Source organism: Argentina silus (assembly GCF_951799395.1).
Source record: "Argentina silus genome assembly, chromosome: 10".
Taxonomy (NCBI): Eukaryota; Metazoa; Chordata; class Actinopteri; order Argentiniformes; family Argentinidae; genus Argentina; species Argentina silus.
Genome location: NC_139664.1, coordinates 13,868,110 through 13,894,401, shown reverse-complemented (window position 1 = coordinate 13,894,401; position 26,292 = coordinate 13,868,110). Strand labels below are relative to the sequence as shown.

At 42.9% G+C, this 26,292-nt stretch overlaps 1 protein-coding gene and 1 long non-coding RNA gene across 2 annotated transcripts in view; both read left to right on the top strand.

Moving 5' to 3' along the window:
* Positions 1 to 696: 696 nt before the first annotated feature.
* Positions 697 to 2,351, top strand: LOC310811268. Its single transcript, XR_014554466.1, has 3 exons — positions 697 to 763; positions 948 to 1,328; positions 1,749 to 2,351. It is a non-coding gene; the product is annotated as an uncharacterized lncRNA (long non-coding RNA).
* A 2,750-nt stretch (positions 2,352 to 5,101) lies between these two features.
* The window catches only part of LOC310810489 (F-actin-uncapping protein LRRC16A-like), a 61,008-nt gene continuing 39,817 nt past the window's right edge, over positions 5,102 to 26,292 (top strand). The window contains exons 1-3 of the mRNA XM_083678266.1: positions 5,102 to 5,371; positions 8,400 to 8,497; positions 24,837 to 24,887. Coding sequence (XP_083534392.1) covers positions 5,332 to 5,371; positions 8,400 to 8,497; positions 24,837 to 24,887 — 189 coding nt within the window. The 5' untranslated portion in view covers positions 5,102 to 5,331. The remainder of the gene's footprint in view (positions 5,372 to 8,399; positions 8,498 to 24,836; positions 24,888 to 26,292) is intronic.

Here is a 26,292-nt window from a genome sequence, read left to right as displayed (position 1 = left end):
GATTAAAATAATTTTGTTAAAATAGTTCTTTGGTTTTTATCATTATTTTCCCCTCCAATCAAAGTGAATATGAGAACTAATGTCAAAATGGAAACATGCTGGAAGCCTGAGCCTGTCAAAAACAACTAATGAAAACTATTACCATGCAGAACCTAGTAATACTGTACATCTTATTTTATTCAAAAAGTATTTTACAGCAAATGTTAGTATTCTCATGTCACATTTTCTCATGTCACAAGTGGTAGATTTAAAATGTGGATCTGAAAAAGGCAAAGCCACTCCTTCGATGTGGTATTTTTCTTCACTGAGGTTAGGCTGATTTATAGAGCTTAAATAGCTACACCCTCTTTCCTTTAAAGTTAGATAATGAGGTCTTGACTCACCTGTAGGAGTGTGTGGAGGTGTTTTCCTGTCCCAGTAAAATTCTTTGATTCTGTGGATCTTTGGTTATGTGGCGTGAGTACACTAATTCTAAGCAGGTGTGACCTTCAAATATATCATATGACATTTAAAACAATATTTTCCATAGGAAGTAACACTACACTACTTCATTCACTTCTGCTCTCATGTGTGCACTGTATACATATTAATTACTGTAACCTTAGTCAGTATCACTTCCGGATTTTATTTTGCTATGTTGTCTGACCTTTGTAGAGAGATTGTTAATCGTCCCTATAAGCACCTCCCATGGGTTCAGAATAAAATAAGTTGATTTCCCGTGATTAAACCCTTTTACAACAGCGGAAGAGATAGCATCAATATGGTGAGTGTAATAATGTGATTATGAGACAGTATAGAGTTTGTGTACTGTACAATGCCATTATCAATGTTACAATTGATTGCTGTACATAGCCCTATAGCACTTAACAAACAAAAAATCAATACTGAAATCCATAATCTTGGACATTACATGTTTGATTAAGTTAATTATTTTTCTTAATTCATAGTTGTTCCTTATCCTGCTGGTGTTCATTGAGGGCACTTTTGGCGCAATGGTGCACAACCAAGTATACCAACACCTGGATCCCGTCACCGGTCAGTTACTGATCACCTGTGATCACTGTCCACCTGGGTTTCACATGTCTGTACAGTGCACAGCAACCACACACCGTGTGTGCCCCATGTCCAGACAACTATTACATGCAATATTCAAATTACTTGCCCAAATGCCTCTATTGCAACACGTTCTGAGGAGAGAACCAGGTTGTCAAGAACGAGTGCTCGTCTACCAATAAGAGTTTGTGATTGCAAAAATGGATTCTACTGGTACGGAGATTTCTGCATTAGACACACTGCATGTCCTCCTGGCCATGGAGTCAAACGGAAAGGTAGGTACATTATGATTATCCACACACATTATCCATATTACTCAGCGCTTTGGGTAGCCTTCACAACGAATAACGTTTTCCTACGCGAATCAGGTAAAAGAAAATTGTATGTCATTGTCTTTACGCGAGCTCCAGACCTTTCTCAGAGGCACGAGTTGGCACGACAACCTTTGCGCCCCCTCCAAAGGCCTTAAAAATTGGGGTTGGTATTCAAAATTATATTGTTTTGTTTATATATGTATCTTCATTATGATACCTGTAAATAGTAGAAATGGCCGGATGCTATACCCAGTTCAAATTTCAATTAACAGGTGACGAAAGCCATCCTGGTGTTTAATAAAATGCATGGCTTTTATAAATACCACACTTGCAATTATAAGTAATGTTTTCTTGTGTAATTCATTTGTATGTCATAAACAGGTGAGTTTACCCTACTCAGAACATTCCTTCCCATCTTCTTTGAGAATCACAAGATGAGCATTCTTAAAATGAGAGCGTTAATTTGGAGGTACCTGCTGAGGAGAGATGAGGAGCAGCAGCCAGACACAGTGACCCTGCCCACCAAGAGGAACCTGCTGCTGGTCCAAATCAGGGACTGGGTCAAAGACGCTGAGGAGGATGATCTGAAAAGGCTGCCTGAGATGCAATGAAAATCACAGCTCAAATCTATGGCAAAAAAACTTGAGAAAAGTAAAAGAACTGTTTGTACGTCATGTAAGTGATTCAGAAATACAGAAACCTGTAGTATACAAAGAATTGTCATGAATGCACCACTGTTTGTAAACCACTGCACTGTTGACATTGTACAGTATTGCAATTACAATTGACTTCCTAAATACTCATTGGTCATGTTTGTAGGCTGTGGGGGAAACTTGATGCTTAATTGAAAAATTGCGTACTGGTTAGTTGCATGGAGTGTTGCATGGAGTTTCCCTCATAGTTTATAGTACATGTTTTTCACTCCTTTTGCACCTGTAGTGCTAAAAATCAGGTGTGCAGATATCTCCATTGTTCATGGGTGGATGTGCCTCAAGTGTTTTGTAGTGTATTTTAATAAGCCTGTATGGGCTGCGTACCTGTTAAACAAACATTGTAACACTTCTATAAACAAATCAGTCAATCAATGTTTGCTTCGTCAAAGTCAAATAATGAACCTTTAATCACAGTAATCCTTTAGAGCAGCCTGCATTTGGCTGCATTTGAAATGTTCCCTCTTCCTGCTGTGCCTCAAACCATGATGTCCGCCCCCATGGTGATATGTTTATTGCTCTACACCAACATGCTTCCAGCGAAAAATGCATAATCTCTTCAAGATTTCTAGCTTCTAGCTTCTGGACTCCCACCATGCGATATATCAACAGGCAGGCATGATTCATCTTAGTGTTCTTCTTCACAAGGCCCCTCTACAATTGAGATGACATTAGGAAAGTTTGTTTGGATGGGAAGTTGCGAATATGAGCAGAGAAGTGTAGGGTAAAGTGGGGGTATGGTGAGGTCACAATGTGTGTGCTGCAGAGTGCAGCCATCGTCATGTCTGATTCACTGGCCTCAAATTATGCAGTTAAAGAGTTTGGACCAATGAGGTCCCCCTAATGAGGTGACTACACTAGCAGACATTGGAAATCTGACACGGATGTAAGGCACAAAACCTTGCTGTCATTCAACACCATGCCAAACAAGTGCAGAACACATTAGGGGACGGAAAAGGCGCAGACAAACCACAAGCTGAATAGCTGAATGTTTTAACTGGAAATGGCCGAAAAAAACCTGATGAAATTATGGGGAAATGGAGGGCCAGTCATCTGTCTTTTCAAAATGTCTTTCAACTCTCTCAATGTAAAACTTTTATGATTTTATTTAGCTTAGATTAATAACATGATATTTCGGTCTCACAACTTTCATCAGACGAAAGAAGAAATGTACCTTTTAAATGTTTGTTTAAGTATTTTTCTCTCTAAATGATTTTCAGTTTCTCATTTACTAGGCATAGATCTACAACAGTTTCTAGTATCACTGCTACTTTTTGTTCAAATTGGATCCAAGTCAATTGATGGTGTAAATAGAATTCTCTGAAAAAGCCCATTCTCTGGTGTCGCCTCAAGTAGAATTAGAATTCAAGGGAGAACTGAAACAATTATTTTAACTGCAGGACTTTCCCCAGGAAATGGACTGATCAGAAACCCCCGTTTGATGCTGTCCAGGCCTCCAGATGCCAAGTTACATTTTGACAGGGTTGTTTTGACCGCCCCACATTTGTTCCCTGGCTATTTTAGTTTCATTCCACTGTGACACACACAATTACCACCCGCTTTCTCCTTCTCAAAGGCTGGAACACTCTGAATGCTCCATATCCATCCAAAACACGCGCATATCCAAGTGTTTGTTGTTTTAACTTTTATGAGGGTGACTCTGTCTCACCACCAAATGTCATATCACTTTGCTGAAGTTAGACAAACAATGTTGGTCTTTTCATTATGAAATAAGCATATAGTGCACCTTGTTTAACAGCCACAAAATACACTCAGGTCCAAATGTTAGGAATAGTGATGCTGTCCTTGGCTGACTGTGAAAACTAAGTGTGAAACATAGCAGTGAAAAAATGCACCTGCAAGACCTGCCACAAAACATTCTCTGAGAGGACAGTGTTGATGCTGCAAGCCAAGGCCTAAACAATATGCCTAACCCCACACAAGGTGAGGTTATCATTATGCTCTCAACACAACTTTATTAGGACCCAATGGGAGCTATTGTAGCACAGCACATCAAGGAAATTCCTCATTCCCCCTCCCGATAATATAACAAGAAGTCAGAAGTGGGATACCTGACTAAAAACTGATACATTACTGCCATCTATTGGCAGCAATGGGTAATCATCATATGTACCAATTCCCATGCAAGAGTTTCTCATTTTCTGTCCATGAGTAGCAGACATCCTTACTGGAGTGAGTATAAATACATGATTTGACTTCACAAACAGAAAGTAGATAATTAATTGGGAGGAAATGTTGTTTGGCCCCTATGATAATCTAACAGTAACACATTGTTCTTCATATTGTAGGCCTAACTCAATGGCCCAGGTATTGACATGTATCAAGTTGAAAGGGAGGCCAAAGTTGATTTACTGTTGTCCAAACCTCTATTTAAAAACATTCTAGCCAATGTATGTCGTAATCAATATTATTCATAATTTTATTCATGCTCATGCCCATCCATTGCCATCAACATCTTACAGTAGTTACATATATGTCAATGGTTATTTTCTCCTCCTAATCACATTACTATTACTGTACCACCACCACCGTCATCATCATCATCATCATCATCATCATCATCATCATCATTATCATCACCACCACCACCACCACCATCATCATCATCATCATCATCATCATCATCATCATCATCATCATCACCACCACCATCAACACCCTCATCCTCTATTGTCAACTCCTCATCCTCTGTTGTCATCCTCTGTTGTCAACGCTATTATTATAGCCTATGTACTGTAGCTTCAAAAAGTACCAGCAGGTGTCCTCTTCTCCCTATACTGATCAGTTTATAGCGCGTTTAGACGGCCGCTGCCATGATTTGCGGTTCAGCGGATGTCGCATGAGGAGGGGCTCCTCTTTATCAGTGGGACTGAGGGTGTGTGATTCTTCCGGCGGTCCATTCTCGCGAGGTGAACCCTAGTGGTATCCTCTACGAGCCACTAGTAAGCGGATTCTTCTCCTCCGCTTGGTTATTTCTCAATGTATGATTTTCCTATCTTAAGTATCAGAAGTGGACTGGAAACGGAGGGAGATGCGCCGAGACAAATGTGGATACATTGTACTGACACCGCGTACGGAGGGAAACATGTAATCAAGCATTCGGAGCTGCACCTGACACTTCACGAGCAGGAGTATCTTTCCATTTTAGCCCTTTATTATTGTACAATTTAATGTACTGACAATATTTTAGTGTTTTCCTTTGGATATTATCGTCGACTCAGTTCTCTACGAAAATGAGCGTAGAAGTATCAGATGTCCCCAAAGAACTGCTTGGTAAGAAATATTGTCTGAACAACGGTTCCTGTCCGATATTTCAATAGAAAAAAATCTCCGGGAAATCTATGGACTTGTAACATCTATACAGTTGATGTTCATATTTGCTAATTGGTATTATAGCTGTCAAAATTGTTATTGTTGTAATAGGGTTATTGCTGTTATATGGGTCTGAATCTGTACCCAACAAAGCGCTCTGTACTGTAGCCTATGAGCCCATTCTGCGTCCCATTGTTATTATTTCAGTATTTCTAACCAGTGTCTGGGTTGAGCAACATCAAATCTTGTAATGACAGGAACATCGTTTAGATAAGAGCCTAGACTGTGCGTTCATCCCATTATATCGCTCGGTTATCCCCACTAAATCCGCCCATTGTATTATTAATAGACTTGCTGTGTATTTTAAATCGTTTGGAAACCTCAGGCATATTGTGGCTTCAAACGTTCTTTGTATATGTTTGTCTTTTTACTTTGGAAACCAGTGTCTTGTGTTTTTTGTGGTCCTATATAGGCAGTCTCTAATTGTACACAACTAATAGATGCCTAAGCTCACTCCTAAATGCAATATCAAACAAACACATTTTGTTCCCACAACTCAACTCAAACCTCACGGGATGTGAGTGTGCGTGAGTGTGTCGAGAAAGACCCTGTCAATGCGTTGGTCACTATAGATACACCTGCTTTTTACGGTTCACTTAGGCTGCAAGTAATGAGGCGCATTTCCTGCTGTTTGGAAAGCTTGTCAACAACCTCAAGCTACTCTGTAACTACTAAGGTAACCAAAATGTAATTACAGATGGCAGGGGCTCAGGAGTCAACTGGACATAAGGCGGGACATATTTTGCTAGGGGGGTCCGGGAGCATGCCCCCCTGGGAAGATAACAAAAAAAACCATAAACAAAAAAACAACCCCAGCTTTTAGAAAAGGATACAGACAAATCTTAACTTACAATTGAAGTAATTTACAAGGGTATGGGGGCCTTACAGGGGAGCACTTGCTCTGGTACAGTACTATCAGTCTTAGGGCCATGCACTGAATACCAGTGTGACTGCATTGTCTTACGACATCTAGCGCAACCCATGTCGCCTGAACTTGCGAGTTATCAGACAGATCAGTGTGGACAGAGTTGGGCTTTCTATCGTAAGACAATGGTGTGACAGTAGATCACACCAAAGAGTATTTAAAATGGTTGTTTTATTGAATATATCCACTATATATATATATATATATATATATATATATATATATATATATATATATAGTGGATATATTCAATAAAACAACCATTTTAAATACTCTTTCCTTGCTACTGTAGAACACTTTTAATAACAATTACTGCACCTGGTAGGCTAATGATGCTGCTGAAGACAATAGCAGTGCGGAGACCTTTCAAAATAAAAAATCCTGCAACGACTAGTAACTGTATCATCACTATGTAATCACACTAATAAATACAAAGTCAATGTAGTCTACAGTAGTCTAACTACATCGCACCTATGAAACCTATTCTAAAGTGTGACCAATGAGAAATAGGAGATATTCCATGTGGATATCTAGCCATTGTTTTCACTGCTTGTCTCAAACGTTACTGTATACAGTAGGCCCATTGTTGTTAAACACATATTGTATAACATACATGTGTTGGTAATTCGCTAAACTTTGAAAGTGAGGTTCTACAGTAAGGCTACTGTTAGGGCTGTATATAACATGCTTTATATGCTGTAAACTTGTTCAGCTGTATATTCTAAGTGAATTGATCATTTACAATCACCCCTCGCACGATGATTGTGTATTCTTGTATCCGTCTCTGGAATGTTAGCATTACAGCACAGGTGGTATAACATTAAATAGAAATAGAGGAAGATTTAAGACAGGATGAGGATCTAATTTCTAATGCAAGCTTTTGTCTTCAACAACAAGCAATTAACGGCACAATGCGCTGTCAAAATGGGAGAGAGAAAGTGCCTGTATTGTCCGACCATGTTGTAGAGAGGCGCATTGTTCTCACTCAGCCCAGAGGATGTTGCCCTGGCAGTCACCTGGACTCTCTCTCACTCTCTGTGTGTGTGTGTGTGTGTGTGTGTGTGTGTCTGTGTGTGTCTGTGTGTGTGTGTGTCTGTCTGTGTGTGTGTCTGTGTCTGTGTGTGTGTGTGTGAGAGAGAAAGAGCAATGGGGAGAGCACTGATTGGCGTGAACAACTTTGTTTGTCTGTCGACGGATGCTTGTCACAGGCCAAAAGGTGACAGGGTCACTGCTTAGAATGTTTGCATGCTGCTTATAAGAACAAATAAAACTGCATCTGTATTCCTATAGACGGCTGCATCCAGTCATGTAGTTTGCATGTTTTCACATGGGCCGGTCGTGCCAAACTCCTCCACACAGAACAGAATCCAAAATTAGGACTGCGGCGTGAAAAGAGACATGACCCAGTTCCTCCATAAGCCAATTCTCATTGCTGGATAAGCTTCCAGAGGGTGTGCAAATCAATTTGAACAGCGGAACCTGAAGTAAATATGACTGGTGACAAGGTTTAAATCTCAGCCAAGCTGGTGGAGTTCAAAGCTAATATATATAAAGAGAAAAATACATGTTCTCCCTATGTGTGCAAATTGTGGAATTGATTAATATTTCATTACTGTTCAAATTAAAGGGTACATTGGAAACCATTCCCTATTGCATATTCTGTTCTGCTGCAATCCCACTTATCTGTCGTTGTGAAGCTGAGGAAACTAACGCTCAGAGAATTTCCATTCAAGTTAGATAATTCTCACACACAAGTGACAAGCCCTTTCTGATAATTTCCTATTTTTCCTGTCTTGTCTTTAAAGTGTCAGTGTGAAAGATCATATTGGTAATCAGCTGTGATCTAGCTACAGTATGCTGAATGATGAAATCTATTACGTGGGTTCAATGGGCCAATGTTGCGTTTGATATTGTGTGTTGCGGGTGCTAAGCTCAGCAAGCAGCTGCCTGGTGCCCATTCCCAAAAAATAACTGACTAGAATCTTCTTTTCCCCTGTCCTGTAGAGAGCGTTAAGGATGCAGTGGGGAGGAAGATCAAACTCTCCGTCAAGAAGAGGGTCAAACTGGAGATCAAAGGGGACAAGGTGGAGAACAGAGTCCTGGTAAGTCAACCTGCTACTGTACCTTTGAACATTTCATTTGGCTTAATTCGCTTTTTCTCGTCTTGCTCCTCTGGCTATATCAATGCTTTCCTCTCTGGTTGGCCTCTGTACCCCAACACTGAATATGTTTGGTTGTCTAATAACGAATCTAATGTAATCCCACCCACAGCCTATGAGCCTTTTCATAGGTGCAGTGTGAAATGGTAAAAAAGAAGAAGAAGGAAAATAGCATGGTGTTGGACATCAATGTTACCCAAATGTTAATGTTACATTAGAACACTACACTACATACAGCTCTGTATGTAGCATAAATAAGGTTTTATTCCCTTTACATGTTTGTCAGTGAGCAGTAAATCTTCAGTCCACTGAATAATTAATATCCACCAGAACATTAAAAATGCATATTGTCATTTTCTGTTTAATGGGATGAAGCTGCAGATAGTTATCGAAATGTCGTCTGTAGATTTCTGTCTGTGTTAGATCAATACACTGTGCCGTTGAAACATTGTATCTCTGAACGTGAACCAACCTTCAAGTTTTGGTTTTAACATCATTATCATTAAGACTATTATTGTAGGCATGTGGTGTTTTCCACAAACTCCACTCCATATAACATTGTGGTGCTTTGTGGTTTCATACTTAAGGTAAACAAAGGGAAAACAACAAAAGCAGTATGAAAATACTGTTTTGCCTTTGGGCTAGCTAGACAGTAAGGGTGAGTGAGTGCGGAGTAAGCTCTTAGTGAAGGCTGACACAGCAGAACTCTGTAGGTGTTGTGGTGTTAGTGTCTGAGCTGGACCGCCTTCCTCAGTCTCCCAGTCTGGGGGTCAGTCAGGGATGTCTAGGCCTGTGCTGGCATCTCAGATCATTAGGAGGTCAGAAGTCTTCTCCAGTCCCCACAGAGCGAGCTGACAGCCTGCTCTAATGAGCAAGGCTGAAGGTGCCCCTGCTCCTTCTCCTCCCTCCTCCCTCTCCTCCCTCTGCTCCCTCTCTCTCCTCTGCAAATAAGCTCTTAACCCAGACCTCTGAAGGCTCTGCCCTAGACCTGGTATGGAGGAAACTCCAGCCAAGGTTCTGTTAATAGACCAGTTTCAAAGGTGTCACCTTAAGAAGCAGTGGGCTGACCTGAACATTAGCTCTTGAGTTCTCCTCTATACTGCAGGGCTGCATTTTTTGTGAGGTGCTGAAAGAAAATGGTTGAAGCTCTTCACAGCCTGCTGGCTCTTTCGACTGCAACAAAAGGCTGTCATGGAGGGATTTCTCAATTAAAATATATTGTATTAAGGTCTCTCTCTAGTGTAGGTTCCCTTATACTCCATTCACAGTAGCCTCTCTAGTATTTCCATTCTGAGACGCTTCATGGTAATTCATGGTCTTATTGAGTCTGATGTGTTTAATGATACATGGATCCGTATGGGGCTCTCTTGGAGCAGCACATTGGCATTTGAAATCCATCAGAGAATGTTTTTTCTTTCAACACACATTTACACCTACAGTACTTGCCAAATAACAGTGGATGTCTCTCTGGAGTGACTGAGGCCTGAGTGTAGATCTCCCCCCCCCCCAAGCTGGATCCTTGATGAAAGTATTGTATTGACAGTGAGCTTGATGGAGAGTGCTGAGGTTGTCACTAAGCTTTTTGACAGAGAGTTATTCCATTGGTGGAATTCTATTGTTTAAAATTGATGCTGCAAATTGACAGAAGTACGAGGATTTGAGTCCCTGCAGTTGGATATGCTTCACAGTTGAGTGCACTGCAGCAGTCCCCTTGATATGATTTATCATTATAAACCAGTGTGTTTGATGGCACCATCTCAAAAAAGGCATTTATTTTCTAGATAATTTTGTCTCCCAATGTCCGTGAGTAATGCCATTGAGCAGGTGTTGTTTTTCTAGCCTTATAGATTAAATGTAATCCTACAACACATGCAGTCAGTCAAGTGAGTTTTACAGTACAGTACTTGCTTCAGCTTGTGTTGGTGTGGCACAAAAACAATATGATGTGGGAGTTAGTTACACAGTAAGAAATTAATCGCCGGAATGTTTCTGGAGTTTCTCTGGAATTCCATATAGGTGTAAGCCATGAGAATGAAATGCTGACTTCACAGAGGTTCAGCCTAACTTACTGAACAAATAAATGACTGTTTAAAGTATTTGTTGTTTCAGAAGAGAGAGAAAATAATTAGGGAGGAAGTGGCGTGGAGTGAAAGCAAACAGAGCAAGGCAGGCACCCAGCGTTAGTAGGATTCTACTCAGAAATGGGCACAAGAACAATGTTTCTTTTTTTATTCAGCTACACTAGACCAGCATCACATTTCTGGTATGAGGGAGAGGAGAAAAAAACAAAAACATTCATTTTATCTGTATATTTTTGTCTGTCCTTTGTTTCCTCAGTCTGTAAAAGACCATGCCCTCAGGTCATGGAAATGAGACACAGACATACCTGTGGGTGTGTGCCAATGTGTCAAAATACTGTATACCGCAGGGTGTGTCTGTGTGTTCAGTGTATCCTAATATTTAACTGATCTACTCTGTATTGCAGCTTCTGTAACTGTCACAGTGAAATACAGCTTGCTTTGTCACTCATCCTTTCTTTGACAGTTTATCTCAATCTGCATGACACTGCAATTATCTAATGTAGTGTGAGTATGATCTGTTTCAGAGTACGTTCATCTGTCAAACATACATCCTTTCATATTCATTTTAAGTTCCTGCTGGCTGTGACTGAACTAGAGGGGCCTAGGGCGCTTCATAAGGACATTATATTTGATATATAGGCCTTTCTTTCCCCTGAAGACTTTGGGACGAAGGAAGACCAGATAATAACAGCACTCCATCTAAAAAGATCCCCCAGGATTACGACAGACCCAGAGGATTAAGGCTATATTGATGGAAGAGTTTTAGGTGAGCTATTTCAGCAGCTGTGTTTCAAGCTGGAGCACTCTTGAGTACAGCGCTACAAGGTACATGTCCATGATGGGGCATTAGACCTTGGACCAATAGGCTGTTCTTAGAACTACTACTAGCCCATGCTTTGTAACACAGGCAGGCCTGTGCTAACTTGTGGGCAGTGCAGCACACATCCTGCAACAGTAGCTGGCGAGTATGCATCACAGCACTGCAAGGTGAATGCGTGACTGGTCTTACTGTGCAGCCTTTCATTAGCGGTTAGAGGTCAGCTCTGTGGCAGGACTGCATTCCACAGCCATGTGGAGGGAGAGGAGCCCCTGCAGCCATAGAGTAATGGCCTCAGGCCATGGTTATCATTGACCATTAGCACCAGCATACTATTTTTAATCCAAATGAATTTGTGCTTAAATGTAGCATGGGTTCTGCCTTTTAGTGAGTTTAATGGAGTCTAAGCCAATAATGTGCACTCAGTCAGACGAACGTGGTGGAGAGCTGTGGAGTTGAGCCAGTCGTCTCTAAAGCTCCATGGTCTGGGAGCGCAGTACCAAACCTACCTGGGATGTTGCTGGGACCAGTTTTTGCAAGCTAGTTCTTTGTTGAGGATTTAAGCTTACTCAGTTCACAGGGGAGAGGAAACAGCGTAGCTCCCATTACCCAACATTCCCAACAGAACCACCATGGACAATCGTGTTTGTTTTTGCTTTGGTGGGCAGTGTTCCCTTTTGAGTGAGGAAATGTTGCTTGCCAGCTATAAACTCTAACTGGGAGCAAGGCCCAGTGTCTCACTTCCTCAGGATCCCAGTGTAAATAAAGTCACCCTCTCAGGGAGGGGCCGAGGGGCGGGACGGGGCTGTCTGTGTTTGTCCTTTCCATGCCTCCCACCCAGAGACTCTTGTGTCATTAATGGCTAACTACTTTATTGTGTTTCACTGTTTGCTCTCTCAGAGGAGTGGCAGCCAGCAACAGACGTCAGTCAAATGAGCAGTGCTTTCATTTGGGGAAAATTACATAATGCTTTATCCATCATTATGTCCAGTTAAGCTGCTTTTGAGGAGAGGAGGCCATCATGTGGTTGTCACTTGAGGGCTTTTTGAAGTCAGATAGCCTTGGTTATGTGATTAAATGATGTGATCAAATGAAGGTTTCTTTAGGCTATTCCTCATGCCAATCGATTAGTTATTAAGCCCCAAACAATTCAGAGATTGGTATGAAGAAAACCTGAATGCACAGTCTAGGGAAAGAAGACAGTTCTCTAGCGGTTTGCTACCACTCCCTTGAATGGCGTGTCTTTTGGCCCAGTGAGGTTCTGGGCAGGATCTAATAAGTCAACACAACCAACTTCCTCATAGCAAGCAGATCATGGACTTTTAGTATTTTGTACATTTGATCATAAAATCTGCCCTTGAGACTGCTTTTGTTCATGTTACCTTTCAATAGAAAGATCAAAAGGACTGATTGGTAGGCTTCGGTGCAGGCTAAATTTGATCCATGTTTTCTATTCTGTGTGCGATAATAGAAACATAGATAAAGGACTTAGACGTGCTCAGCAGTGTCTAGTGCACCAAACCTAGTTCACTTTGACTTTGCAATCTTGGTTATCTTGGTTCAATGTTCACGTCTCCTCAAGAGTTTGCTCCTTTATCCAGTTGATTCCTGTGACAGAAATAACGAAGCTCGACTGAAATGCGATTAGCAGTGATAATAGCAAATTGTGTCAATTCCAGCTCAGTGCTTCTTGTCATTCCCACACAGTCTTTCCTCACTGCAGGCCGCTCAGCTCAGGAGGCCTTGGCTTGTTTTTCAGGTGGCTTGTGAATGTGTGAATAGCACTGAAATAAGAGCATGCTATTATTATCTTTTCTGGTTCAAGAGTGCTTAGGATAGTCTTTCTTTACTTTCATGAAGTGGACTGTGAGATCTGGCAATGGAGGTGGAAGGGTTTTATTTGTTTCTTTTTGCTTTGCTTGTACACTTGTTCTCATTCACTTAAGGTTTGGGTTACTGTAGCTTAACCATAATATACCAGCACTTTAAATATTTTAGTGGGCTGAATTGTTTTCTGAGCTGGGTAAACTTTACTGGTACAGTATTATTTACCATGAAGGCCCCAGTGTGCTCTTATCGTGAAGGGTTTAGTGTGTTTATGTGCTCAGTATGGTGGGTTTTCCTGTAAAATTCCACATCTCTGTGTTGGTCTTTCAACTCACCCTCTCAGCTTGTCTTGACATGACAGTAGAGATTACAGACTATCGTGACACTGGTCCACTGTGTATCCTTGTCCCCTGGGTCCTAATGCCCATCTTCTCAGCAGATGCAGATCATGTCTCTTCTATAAAGATGTGCCAGTGTGAGTGTGATTGTTGCTGAGGGGGTGTGTGAGAGCATGTGTTAGAATGACCAAATGTGAGATGCAGATAACCTGATGCTGAAAGGGAAGATTCCAATCACATAAGCAGAAAGATTTTACAAATCATATGGTCAGAATGATTTGTAATTTGTTCTGGTATAAATTATCGAAGTGTGTGTGTGTGTGTGTGTGTGTTTGTGTGTGTGTGTGTGTGTGTATGTGCGTGCGTGCGTGTGTGTGTGTGTGTGTGTGTCTTTTTGAGAGTATTTGGTTTTGTGCTTAACTGCTTTATGAAAGAAAGACAATTAGAAGGGGGGGGGGGGGTTAGCACTTGCTTGAGCTTGTTTGCTTTGTCTGTCTGTCTGTCTGTCTATCTGTGATTGTCCATGTGTGCGTGTGTGTGTGTGTGTTTGAGCTGGAAGAGGAGTTATCCCACACTCCCTCCCACACCATTCCCATGGCTGATGTTACACAGGGCAGTGGGGAGTGATAGAGTGTTGTCTAGACCACTGTCTGGCCTGCCCTCTACTACACCTTAGCCCAGAGAAGAGTCATTACCATTCACCTCTAATGACTTCTCCTGGGAACCTGCACACCAAGACTCTCAACTCAGCATCTGCTGCACAACCCTACCAACAACCCTCAAATGTATTCTATCACCATTGATCAATTTGTATTGAAGATTTGATGGGGTTTTTTAGGCAAAATATACTGAATGCTGTAGACAGCATGTAAAGGGATGGTAAATGCAATATGTGGTATTTGTTGTAATTAGCTAACAAATTCCTTGTTAGTGTACTATGTACAGCACATACTGTAGTGCAGCATGTACAGCATTTGACATCTTTTTAGTGTGAGATGCCTGAGGAGAAAGACTGAAACAATTCCTCTCTTTCAGCAGACTTGGCTGTTGTGTACAGGAGCCACACTCTTTCATGAGCCTTCTCTGGTACAGCACACAGTACTGTATGGCTTTTTTTTGGCTTTAATCTTGTTCACTCTATGGCACAGATGATGTGCAACATCTGTTGACTTCTTTTGAAGCTCTACGTCTCAGGTTCTCTGTCTCTCGTAGCCTAGATCTGCCTCTTGCAGTATTACTAACACAGTAGTTGGTGTAACAGGTCCTGAGCATAAGATCCTGCTACATATAAGAAGTCCTGTGTTACACAGGGAGAAAGAAGACACAGGAGATATGAGTTTGGCTTTCATCAGGCTTGTTCTTCCTTTTTTTTCTCTTTTTAATTGAGACCAACATGTTTGTGTGCGCCACACAGGCCAGGGGCGGCTGATGGAGACAGAAATTGGAGGACGGGCTCATTGTAATGCATGAAATAGAAGGAGGAATGGTTCCGTCCTCTGAATTCTGCCTCCAACAGCTTCATCACCTGACACAGGCCGACTGTTTCAAAGCAATTTGTTTACACAGTGACAACATGGTCCCTCTTCTATTAAAAAAAGGTTAAAAGGTTTAAATGAACCACGTAGCAGAGCTAATGTACCAAGCATTGACCAGTGTGTACTCAGTTTACTGTTCCATTGGGCCAGGGTTTAGGGTTAAACAGTGAGATAATGAACTGAAGTGGATGAGAGGGTGCATGAGAGACTTTTCTTCAGACAGTGGCTGGGCTGTTTTTTCACACTATGTTGTATCAGTTTCCTCAGGAGGAGTCTACGGCCTCTTATTGATCCTGCCCAGGCCTCTGAGGATTCAGCCTCCTCTGCCTTTTCTTTTCAACTTCAAGCTCCAAGTCTTTGAATACTTGACTGCTACTGGTCTGTGTTTGCCCAGGAGTGTGTGCTTTGAAATTCGGTTTCGTCCTTGAAACTGGGGTTAGTTCTTTATTCTCTTTTCAGAAGAATTCTTCAAGAGTTGTGCTTGTTGTTTAGAGTTGTGGATTCTAATAGATTTTGAAGTATCATACGGTAGTGTCCCTAAGCAACTTATTTCCAAAACACAAACACCTTTTTTGTCAGGGCTAAGGTTTGAGGTATACTGTTTAGTCCGTAAAGCACTCTTCATTTGGCTTTGATACTGCTTCAAAGGACTTGGGCAAAGTAGTTATTTGCATGATTATATCATCAATGCCATTCTCTTTAGTGAGGAAAGGCAACATTATCATTTTGTGGCTGGTGAGGTGTTCACAATATGTCATGGGCTATTATCCTCTATTAGGCAATGTTTATTAACATGTATTCATGCAGTGAGAGGTAGATCTAATGAGCTAGGTAAGTGGGGCTAATTGCCTGGTATTTTTCCTTGCAATAAGATAGGGTAGGGTTCACTGATGTGTAAGGGGGAATTCATTAAACAAAATACAGGGCAAGATACTGATATGTACTGTACTAATGGACATCCCTCATTGCACAGCCAGTCTGTGTCTTTGTTATATATATAATTGTATATATGCCAAGCTATTCAACACACATCTCAGAGTGGATTATTCTCCTTCTTCATGCACAAAAAGAATGTAAGAAAAACACTTCTCTGCTAAACTCAGGCTTGAAATTCTGCTTTATAGTGTGAACAGTCATGCTACGAATCTCTCCAAATGTGATTCCAGTCAAGGAAATCGAATCGCTCCGCTTTAAAACATTTTGGCCATACACCAATGACTGTACGTATTTTTCATTTTCTCATACATTTCAGACATTGTATTTTTCATCTACCTACAGTACCCCATGGTGATTTCAGAGGCCATGCTGCTATCTAGTCAGGACCTGGCTGCATGCTTTGTTTAATTGGGAAGAGTACAGAATGTGTGTGTGGGTGTGTGTTCCCAGTGTGGCCACTCAAATGATAAGTAGGCATGGTGTACATGCTCATTATGTACTCTAGCCCCCTCTACTCTCTCTCTCTCTCTCTCTCTGTCCCACAACACTGCCTCCTTCAATAGAGCAGCACAAAGCTCTGGGCCTGACCAAGATCCCTGGTCACTAGTCTCATATTGCACACAGCCAAGCTGTACTGCTATTATATTATATGGTGAATTCTGATCCCTCAGTGTTGATTGGGAGCAAACAGATGACAGATTACTGGTCACAACAAATATGTGAACAGATTTTGAATCCTAACACAATGGGAAACGGACCAATAAGGCTGCCTCATCTCTTCTATTTGACCTCCCATCGTAATTCATCTTCATTATCTCAAAGGTCAAAGTCATTGTCAGGCTCCAATGGGAAATTGACCCTGTCAGAGGGCATTTTCAATATTAGTGTTGTTTTGTTATTGTAATTTCCGTCCCCTCTGTTTTAATCTCATTGTCTGTTGTAGGTCCTAATTCCATTTCGCCATTGATTGGTGAATAATGACAGTTGTGTTCATGTCATATTAATCAGGAGGACCACAATCTAATCAATCTCATTTGTAATACATCTCAAAATGTGTCTGCGTGTATGTCTCTATGAGCTTCTCATTGATTATTCTGTTCTCATGTTGTGTGTTATGATGGACTGATCTGAGGCCAGATAGATGTCTGTGTTCTCCTGAATGTCTGCTACAGCTTACAGGGAGACACCTGTTCTTGGTGCATGACTGCCAAAAGTCCATGCCAGCAAGTCTGAAGGACATAGCAGCTCTTATACCCACAGTGGTCAGTGGTCTGGGGGCCACGTATAGGCGGTTATGTTTCTCTGCTGGAGAACCCTAACCCTAACCCTAAACTCCAATATTTTGTCCCTTGGTGTAAAATGTCACTCTTTATTAGGTATATGCCAATGAAGTTGAAATTTCAAAGACTGTTCCATATTACTATTTTGCTTTAAGCTCGCTAAGCTTGTAATCATTCATTAGAACTGGTGGGATCTGGAGTTGAGACTACGCTTAGGCAAAAATACTTAACTGTATACTATCTCACAAGTCTTTATTGCATTCAGGTTTTCAACAATATGGGATAGCTTTCCATTTTACATTTTTTGTAGGTTTGATGGAGCAAAGAGATGGTGAGGGAGAACAACTAGAGGTATATGTTAGGGTTTACCTTATAAACATAGAATAAACAAAGAATAAACTTTCGGTTCCCTGTGCTATATTTCCATGTACACCAAAGGCAGAAGGAACCTCCTTAGAGGGATGCTGAGGGAGGATCACAGCGCACAGGATCTGTAGGAAGCATATGTGAGGTCTACATGCTAATCATGGTTATCATGTTGATCTGTCCTGAGGTTGATTTTGACTGAAGTTTGGCAGCGAGTTGAACTGTACCAAGTTTTGGGTGAGGCTTGTTGTGTGCCCTGCAGATGAAAGCTAGTGTTTTCATAGGGGCCGTTTTAGGAGAGGCTGATATTATCATCTTCCAGCAGAAGGAAGCTAAGCAGTACCAGCCCTAGGACCCCCCCCCTCTCTCTCTTTATCTCTCTCTCTTTATCTCTCTCTCTCTCTCTCTCTTTCCCTACAGCATGCAAACCTCTCCCTTCTGATCCCCGTCGGTGGCTATGATATCTTAGATATCCAATATCCTGGCTCCTCTTCACATAACATGCTTAGCTAATCTGTCCATGCCATTGTGTTGGAGCTTGGCACTCAGGTTGATAAATGGGCCAGTATGATTAGGCCTATGCCTCATCTCTTTGCCTAAAACCAACCAGGAATCCAAGCAAGCAGGAACCCAGCGATGGAACCTAAGTGTCCCTGCTGGCAGTGCCCATCAAAAGGCCCAGATATGTTTCAGAGGTGGCATATGCCAGCCCCGCTTAATCTCAAATAAAGATCACTTAATCCTCCTGCTAGCCCTCAGAATTAAGCAGACAGAATGTTAATGTTTTAAATGGCTATTTGAGGGCTCTCAATGCCACTAATGTCAACATACCTCAAAATCAGATTAGCTTTCAAAGCACTGTCTGTCTGTGATCTCATTGGACTGGCCATCAAAGCAGCCAGTCACATCTCTTTAGGAAACATCACTGACTGTTTTTTTTGTTCTCCGTTTCATGTTTTCATCAAGAGCAGTACAACATGTAATCATGAACACAGCCATAACAGAACATGGGTATGTCTATCTCAGTTGAATTAGGCTTGCTGGCCCTGCCCAGCGATGTGTGAAGTGAGACTGGGGTGGGGAGGGATTGTTCAGGTATAGACTCTGACTACTGGCTGGTTCTGAGTGACTGGGCGTCGACAATGGTAGGCCAGAGCCAGCAGAGAGAGGGGGACTGAGTCCCGGCTGAGAGGGCTGGAGAGCTGAGCGCTGTAGTGAGGCCGTCTGGAGGGGCCCCATTATCAGCATCTAGTGAGCAGGTCAGAGGAAATACAGCCCCCCCCCCCCCCCCCCCCCACTGGGCGGGGTCTATCATACAGTAAATATGGAGTGCCTCTGCCATGGCCAGCTGTCTACACAAGGATGGGAAATAATGCATTTGAGGACACAGTCCATAAAGAGAGGGAGAGCAGTGTGACTCCTTTATACTCTAGTGATCTCCATGCATATTTACAATCTGAATGAGGATAGGGACATAACGATTGATGATGTATTACAGTTTGTATTGTATTTTTCACTGCAGGTCTCAAAGGGTTTTACACAGTACAGTATGAGGGTAACTCTTCCTATCTACTGTTCCACCGTTGTGTACTGTAGGATGGGAGATTGTTTAATGAACAGCTTACGCTCCGCAGAAGAACCAAGTGACATCAATAAATTAGGTTCACGAGGAAGGGTAGATAGAATCATAGTCCCTTTATCCCTTTGGGAAATTTCCCTGAGAGGACAGACAGGTTTGAGTGTTGAGCAGCTGAGGAGGGAGCAGCAGGGTACGGTTGTAATTCAATTGTGTTACCATTGTCTCTCCTTGGTGCGGTAGCAGGCTTGGTGCAGAGGACCAAACATCAGGTGCAGTGTCAGCAGGTTTTGTAGCCCACAGCAAATCAATGTTGAGCCAATTTTCTTACGACACGCATGTACAAAGGATATGTCTCCGTCGTCTACAGGCACACGTGAGAGTTGTAGAGAACAGAATGGTTTGCAAACTGTCTGCCAATATTGAAATAACTGGACGTGTGTTTGTTTAGAGCTGGTCTGAGGGGAACTGTGATGGTTTTAGCAGGCATTGTTGTAGTGAGTCGTGTACTGGGGATTTCCAACACTGTCAAGCAGCATACGGTGATGGGTGTTAACATCAGCCATGGCCAGGAAGACACAGCGAAAACAGTGTTGGTGGTTGAGAGGCTCAGCCACTTTGTGTCAGACTGTGTCTGCTTGATTCACACAGTCTCATTCTCTGCAGGCTGTGTGATTTTTTTTATCTCTTCAATTCTACTTTCAAGGATGACCTATAACTCAAGTGTCACCAGCAGCGGTGTTCAGTAGTTCCACACCGTAGTAGTTTTCTTCTTTAGAGGGCTATTCCGCACCTACACATTTCTCCCCTCATGTGAATGGAGCCTGGAGGCTCCTCCGCTGAGTTGCTGTGTATTACATCATGTGTGATTATTTAAAGATAAGGAAGAGGAAACGTAGCCTTGCCTGGCTGGTGTCTATGGTTTCAAGGTATGTGCTAAGGCAGTGTCTAGTACATACTGTAGAAGATGAATGGGAATTATTTATAACCATGGTAAATTAAAAAAAAACATTTACCTCTTCAGACAGTACAGTATAAGAAGGAATGAAAAGATGGGGTGATTATTCTAAATCCATCCTCCATGGGACAGTGGTAACCTGGAGCTACCCGCTCAACAACAACTTCAAATAAGGGAAGATGGAGGAGGAATGCAGAGGAAGATCACAGGCTGTCCATCTCAAAATGGATTTTCAGCTTCGGCGATTCTATTGTCCAATAAAAAGGCAAACACCACCATTCCAAACACAATTTTTGCTGCTATAAAGGGGAAGAAATGTGTATTTTGGATGAGAGAATGGACACTTTGGAAAAAAAGGAAAACAACATTGTCTCCTAACAACATGGACATTCTGGCGCCTGTTATGGCTATGCCATATGAAGAATTAGGCATGTTCCCTCTTCTCGTCCCACAGTGTTGCTCCCATTGTAAGTAGGTTAATGTGAAGTGCCAGGGGGCTAAGGAACACAGCACTCTAAGAAAAGAGGAGAGACATCCATTTAGTCATGGCCTGAGGGATCACGTGGAGAGGCCATGAGTGGCACGTGTCGTCACCCAGCCCGTGGGCCTGGCCATGCTGAGTGGGCACGAGAAGAGACCAATGGGGACTGTCACTGGACTGTGTGTGTGTGTGTGTGTGTGTGTGTGTGTGTGTGTGTGTGTGTGTGTGTGTGTCTGTGTGTGTCTGTGTGTGTCTGTGTGTGTCTGTGTCTGTCTGTGTGTGTGTGTGTGTGTGTCTGTCTGTGTCTGTGTCTGTCTGTGTCTGTCTGTGTGTCTGTCTGTGTCTGTGTCTGTCTGTGTCTGTCTGTGTCTGTGTCTGTCTGTGTGTGTGTATGTGTGTGTGTGTGTGTGTGTGTGTTTGTGTCCTCTTTATGCCCCGCTACAGTAGCTCTGTGAGTCAGCGATAGATGCAGTGCACCAAAACCAGAGGACTATAACGATCTGTCCGGGTGAGCCCTTGACAGTGAGGGAGGAGGGGGGGGGTGTAGCCTCAGACTGTGGTGATGCCACGCTGCACTGGATGGCTATGTGTTTCTGACACCCAGCTGTGCCCTGTGATGACTCTGCCCTGTGGTCGTTAAACTAGGCTGCTCCATCACAGCAGAGCTTAATAAGAGAAAGGAGGAATCATGATATCATCCGTCGGAGTCAGCCCAGTCCTTCTGCACTCTCCACTCTCCCCATTTGAACCCAGGAGACGGGCCTTTAGCTGTCGTTGTCATTACCAGATCGTTGCCATGACAAGCCATGTTCACAGCGAACCAACCTGAGTGATTACCATAACACATTCTCACTATGTTGGAATATCAGTTATGCAATTGGAGAGTGTCAACATGAGGAATTACATTTAATGAGACAATGTGGAGGTTGTTTTTTCTCATAGTGCTATTGATATTTCTTTTGTTGCCATTCACAGTGTTGAATCAATGGCTTTGTGGTACAAATAAAGAAGAGCTTTGTATTTCCTGCGTTTGAATTATTGTCAGTTTAAATCACGTTCATTAGGTGGTTTTGCTGAAAAGAACAGATCTCAAATGTTTGACTTACATTTATCAGGATCTGTCTAAGGAGGCTCTCAGGCACATTTTATGATGTATGTGCTAAGCGCTGTGTTAATGAAACCATTTCCATCTGATTCCAGGGCAAATTGGGTAATTCTGTATTAGCAGGATTAGTTTGGATCTTGGATTTGTGTCAGAACTGATGACTAGTTCAGTCTACGGTAATGAAAGAATCAAAGAGATGATCGTCCTATGAACACATGCAATTCAAAGCAGATGCGTGTAGAAGTGTGCTGTACATGTGTTGTGTCGTACAGTACTTGCCCAGTGTAAAGACACATGTCCATGCACTCCTACCTGACAGGATGTATGACCCACCAGTTCATCAGCAATATGCCGGCATGTGAGGTAGACAGTGGGGGATCATCCCCCCCTTTACTAACTCAAAACAACACCGCACAACACAACACAACACAACACTGGTTCCATTTTTCCAGGTCACTGGCTTGGAATAGCAGATGTGTGAGGGATGTCGTTTCTCATGTGGTCGTAGAGACTGTGGCTGGGACTGAAGCCCAATTGATTGGAACGGCTGTCACAGAACTGGACCTTTGGTCAGATTGTAATGTCAGAAATGTCAGTGTGGGCATAATGTTGTTGAGAAAATTGAACAGAGAAAATACTAAAAAAAGTTGCTGAAATTGCAATGAGTGATCTACTATTTGCTACATTGCACATACTTTGCTTACTAGTGTTCAAAGGATTCTGTATGATTCTTTTTTCCAATGAAGAAGGAGAACTCATTGGCATTCTGTGGCTTAACTGGAACACATAACTTTCATATCTGTGATGGGGTGGTTGTTGCCATAGTAACATGGTGCGGGTGGGGGGGCTGATGGTTGATGTTGTGCAGGTTTGACGGTGGAGGATAATCTGTGAAGAGGCAATGCTGTGGACGTGGATGGAGCTGCTCTCTGGTATCACTCAAATGTGACTGTAGTTTAGTTTCTCCTCCTGTCACAAATCTGGATCTCTGACTGTCCCTGACCCCTTGTGGGATGTAAGCCTGTATTGACTTCCTGCCCTCATTGTGTGTGTGTGTGTGTGTGTTTGTGCGTGTGTGCCTGTTTGCGAGTGTGTTCCAGCTCCAGCAGGCCAAGCGAGGGGCTTGTGGTGAGCTGGCCGCTGAACCCGCCCACACGTTGGTGTGAGCAGATGCACTCATCTTCAGAGCATGCTCCAGCACTGCCATCTGGAGATGATGGTCTGTGATTGGCTCAGAGGACAGAGAGTGGGGCGGTGGTCTCAGCAGGCTTATGGGCTGGCTTTTGGCTTAGTCCACTTGGGGGTCAGCATGGAGGGAGAAGTCAAAAGAGCAGTGATGCAGGAGTGAATGAGAGAGCATGGTGTGCTGCGGCGGAAGCATGTCTCTGACTCTGAGACACTGCAGTGTTTCCTTCTTTATTACTGTATGTGCAGAGAACTGGGCCTCAGCCAAACAGATTTCAGAACAACATCAGAGTCATATTCTGTTCCCTCACCATGGTGTGTATCTACTCTATATCTGTTTTGTACTCTCTGTCTGTGTAGCTGAGCTGATCTCATTCATGCTCCAGCAAAGGCCTCAAGAGAGCTCGAGCTCACTACCTGTTAAAGGCTCAGCTGCTCTCTCTCTCTCTCTCTTTCTATTTCCGTATCCTCTCTCTCGTAAGATCTTCCAGTCACCACTTACAGCCCATTTACCAGCTCACTTTCTCCCCATTTCACTCAACATTGCTGTGTTTAAAATGGCATTCACCCAGGAAGTGATAGCCATTCAGAGTCAACCCAGTTGTCTTGCCTGTGGCTTTTGACTTGGTCCTCCAGTAACTTTGACTCTCTCCTCCATCCTGGCCGAATTCCCCTACTTCCAAAAATGTCAAATGTTGGATTTATCTCTGGCCATGACTTATTTATCCTGTGACAGGCTGTCAGAGCACCCGTCTCTCCTGCGTGGTGAAGGAGAGGGACTGACATGACTGGGAGAGGAGAAGCCCCATGGCAGCAGCTAAAAACAGGAATGCTCTGATTCGGGTGAATGACCTCATTTGAGTCGAGTATAATGATTCTCAACCTAATTATGGTCCGTGAATCACTCAACAGAGGACAAGGATCAGAATAAGATAGATTATGGAGAAAGGTATTGTGCTCAATTGCAATGTTAACAATCATATTTAGGGATTCATATTGTTACTTTTCCAAGAATTGTTTATGTAGCTAAGAAGAGTAAGCTAACCCTTTCCATTACTAGGATATTACCTGTGTTTACAATCATTGACCTGATCTGTAATAAGGTTGTATAAACCTTTCTAATCGATGCATACTGCAGATGGGAGACATTACAAACCTGCCCAGCTGCATCATACAATCAGGCACAGATGCTAGTTATAGATGACACAGAGAAAACCAGGAGCAACTGGTGCTCTTCAGGAGAGGTTATGCTTGGCTACAGCACACTGAGCTTGTCTCCCTGAATCACATCAGGCCACATCAGGAGTGGGTGGAAAGGCGCTCAGGCAAAGAAAAACTCATTCCTCTTTTTGCACTGTAGTGCCCACATTTCTCTGTCTCTTTCTCCAGGCTTTCTCTCCTGTTCTCCTGTTCTCAGGCCCTCTGTGGGGGTCAATGTAAAATGCTCTCCAGCCTAAACAAATATCTGTCACTGTCCTGCTGGAAGGGGGCCATGCTGACAAGGCTTTGTTTTTAAGACGACGTGGTGGAAAACATTCTCTGGGGTTGACTCTTGTTTTTCCCCTGCTCGGTCATGTCGGCCAAACTCTCAGTTGAATTTCACTTCGAAATTCATGTCAAGTCAAGGAATGATATTGTAGCTGTTGTTTTCCCCCCAAAACCATTAGAAATGTTTGGAAAAGTCTTTTGATCATGACACAGCTTTTGTTCTTTGTTTCTGCCTTGTTGTTGTTGTGTGAAATATATACTTTGAGGGAAACAACACTAATTAGTCTCTTGCTCTCTGTTTTTTCTCAGGCACTTGCCTCTCACCGGGCCTACCTCCTGACAGCACGCATCCCCGCAAAGGTAAGAGAAGCATTCCTCAGCTCATATGTCTTCGAGGTTAAATCAATAGCTACACAGGCTGTACAACCGTTTCTCCTGCAATACAATCACCACTAATTAGTTGGATTGCATCAGCTCATGTAGGCCTATCTGTTCTAAGTCAACTACAGTAGGTAACTCTAACCATGCATGCTACAGTATACAACAGTTCCTCGGGCAATACAATTACCACTAATTAAGTAACTGATATACAGTACAAATCCTATACAGTTTAGTTTTTTCGCTATATGAATGGTGCTGAGCGTGTACTGTAACAGTCATCTCGCTCACGGACTCCATTACGTGATTTCTAAGCACACTAAAGTTTGCCGTTGTATTCATAGTAGTAACGCATTGCAGATGTGAACCACAGGTATCAGCTTTGTGCTGGTTGTGTTGTCTGTGGGGGTTTAGCATAGATTCCGTGGCTCTGAGTCTGTCTGGCTGACTGTCCCTCTCTCCTCTGGCCCTGCGGGAGATTAGAGACTTTACCCTCTGAAAAGCCTGCTGACCCCTGGTGACCCCTTCATGTGGCGCCGAGTCTCTCCCGAGTCCTGAGCCAGATTACGACTGTAAGATCACTTCAGATCCCAGGTCACTGTGTGATAGGGTGACAGTGTCTTAGCACACCTTATACAGATACTGCGCATAACCAACCTCAACCATGGATCCTCCTTCATTAGGTGGGAGAACTAAATGCAGAGGTTATGAAGGTATTTCACAGAACTGTTTTGATTGAATCCAGACATTCTGTAGGGTATAAGTTCTTATCATTCTTGCTGACTATGACACGGACAGTGATTTTATAACAGCTCTTCTGAGAGGAATGCAAAGGACGCATTGTAAGACGCGGAGAGGAAATTCTTCAGATATGGATTTGTAGCGTTTGAACTTAAACGTAGCCTGAGGCCAACGTGAAATCGTTTCTCCAAAAACAGGCCTACTGGATCGTTATCATTCTTTTCCGTCAGAGTCTCCATAAGAGTCCTGGCTCTGCTGGGGCCTCTCATCCCATTGTTTTGATAGCAGCAGTGCTCCGGGCAGGCTTTAGCTTGTTTATGAAATAGTGGAATTGATCTGACCCTCCGTCTGGCGTCCTATGAGCCCGCTCTCCTCCTGTAGCTCCCCTGTGAGAAACGGTTAGTGTGTGCTCTCTCTTTCTCTCTCTCTCTCTCTCTCTCTCTTCTTTTGTTTCTCATTCCTGCTAGACACACACCACACAGATGCATGGTGGTTAGAATCAGACGCCCACCACAATGGGATAGCCTTCCCCTGTGAGTCTGTGCTGAACAATAGCCTGCCACTGCCAGGCCTGAGTGGTGTGCTGTGGTTTGCTCTGGTGCTGTGTCCATGCTCCAGGGGACCCGGGTTCAATCCCCGCTCTGAG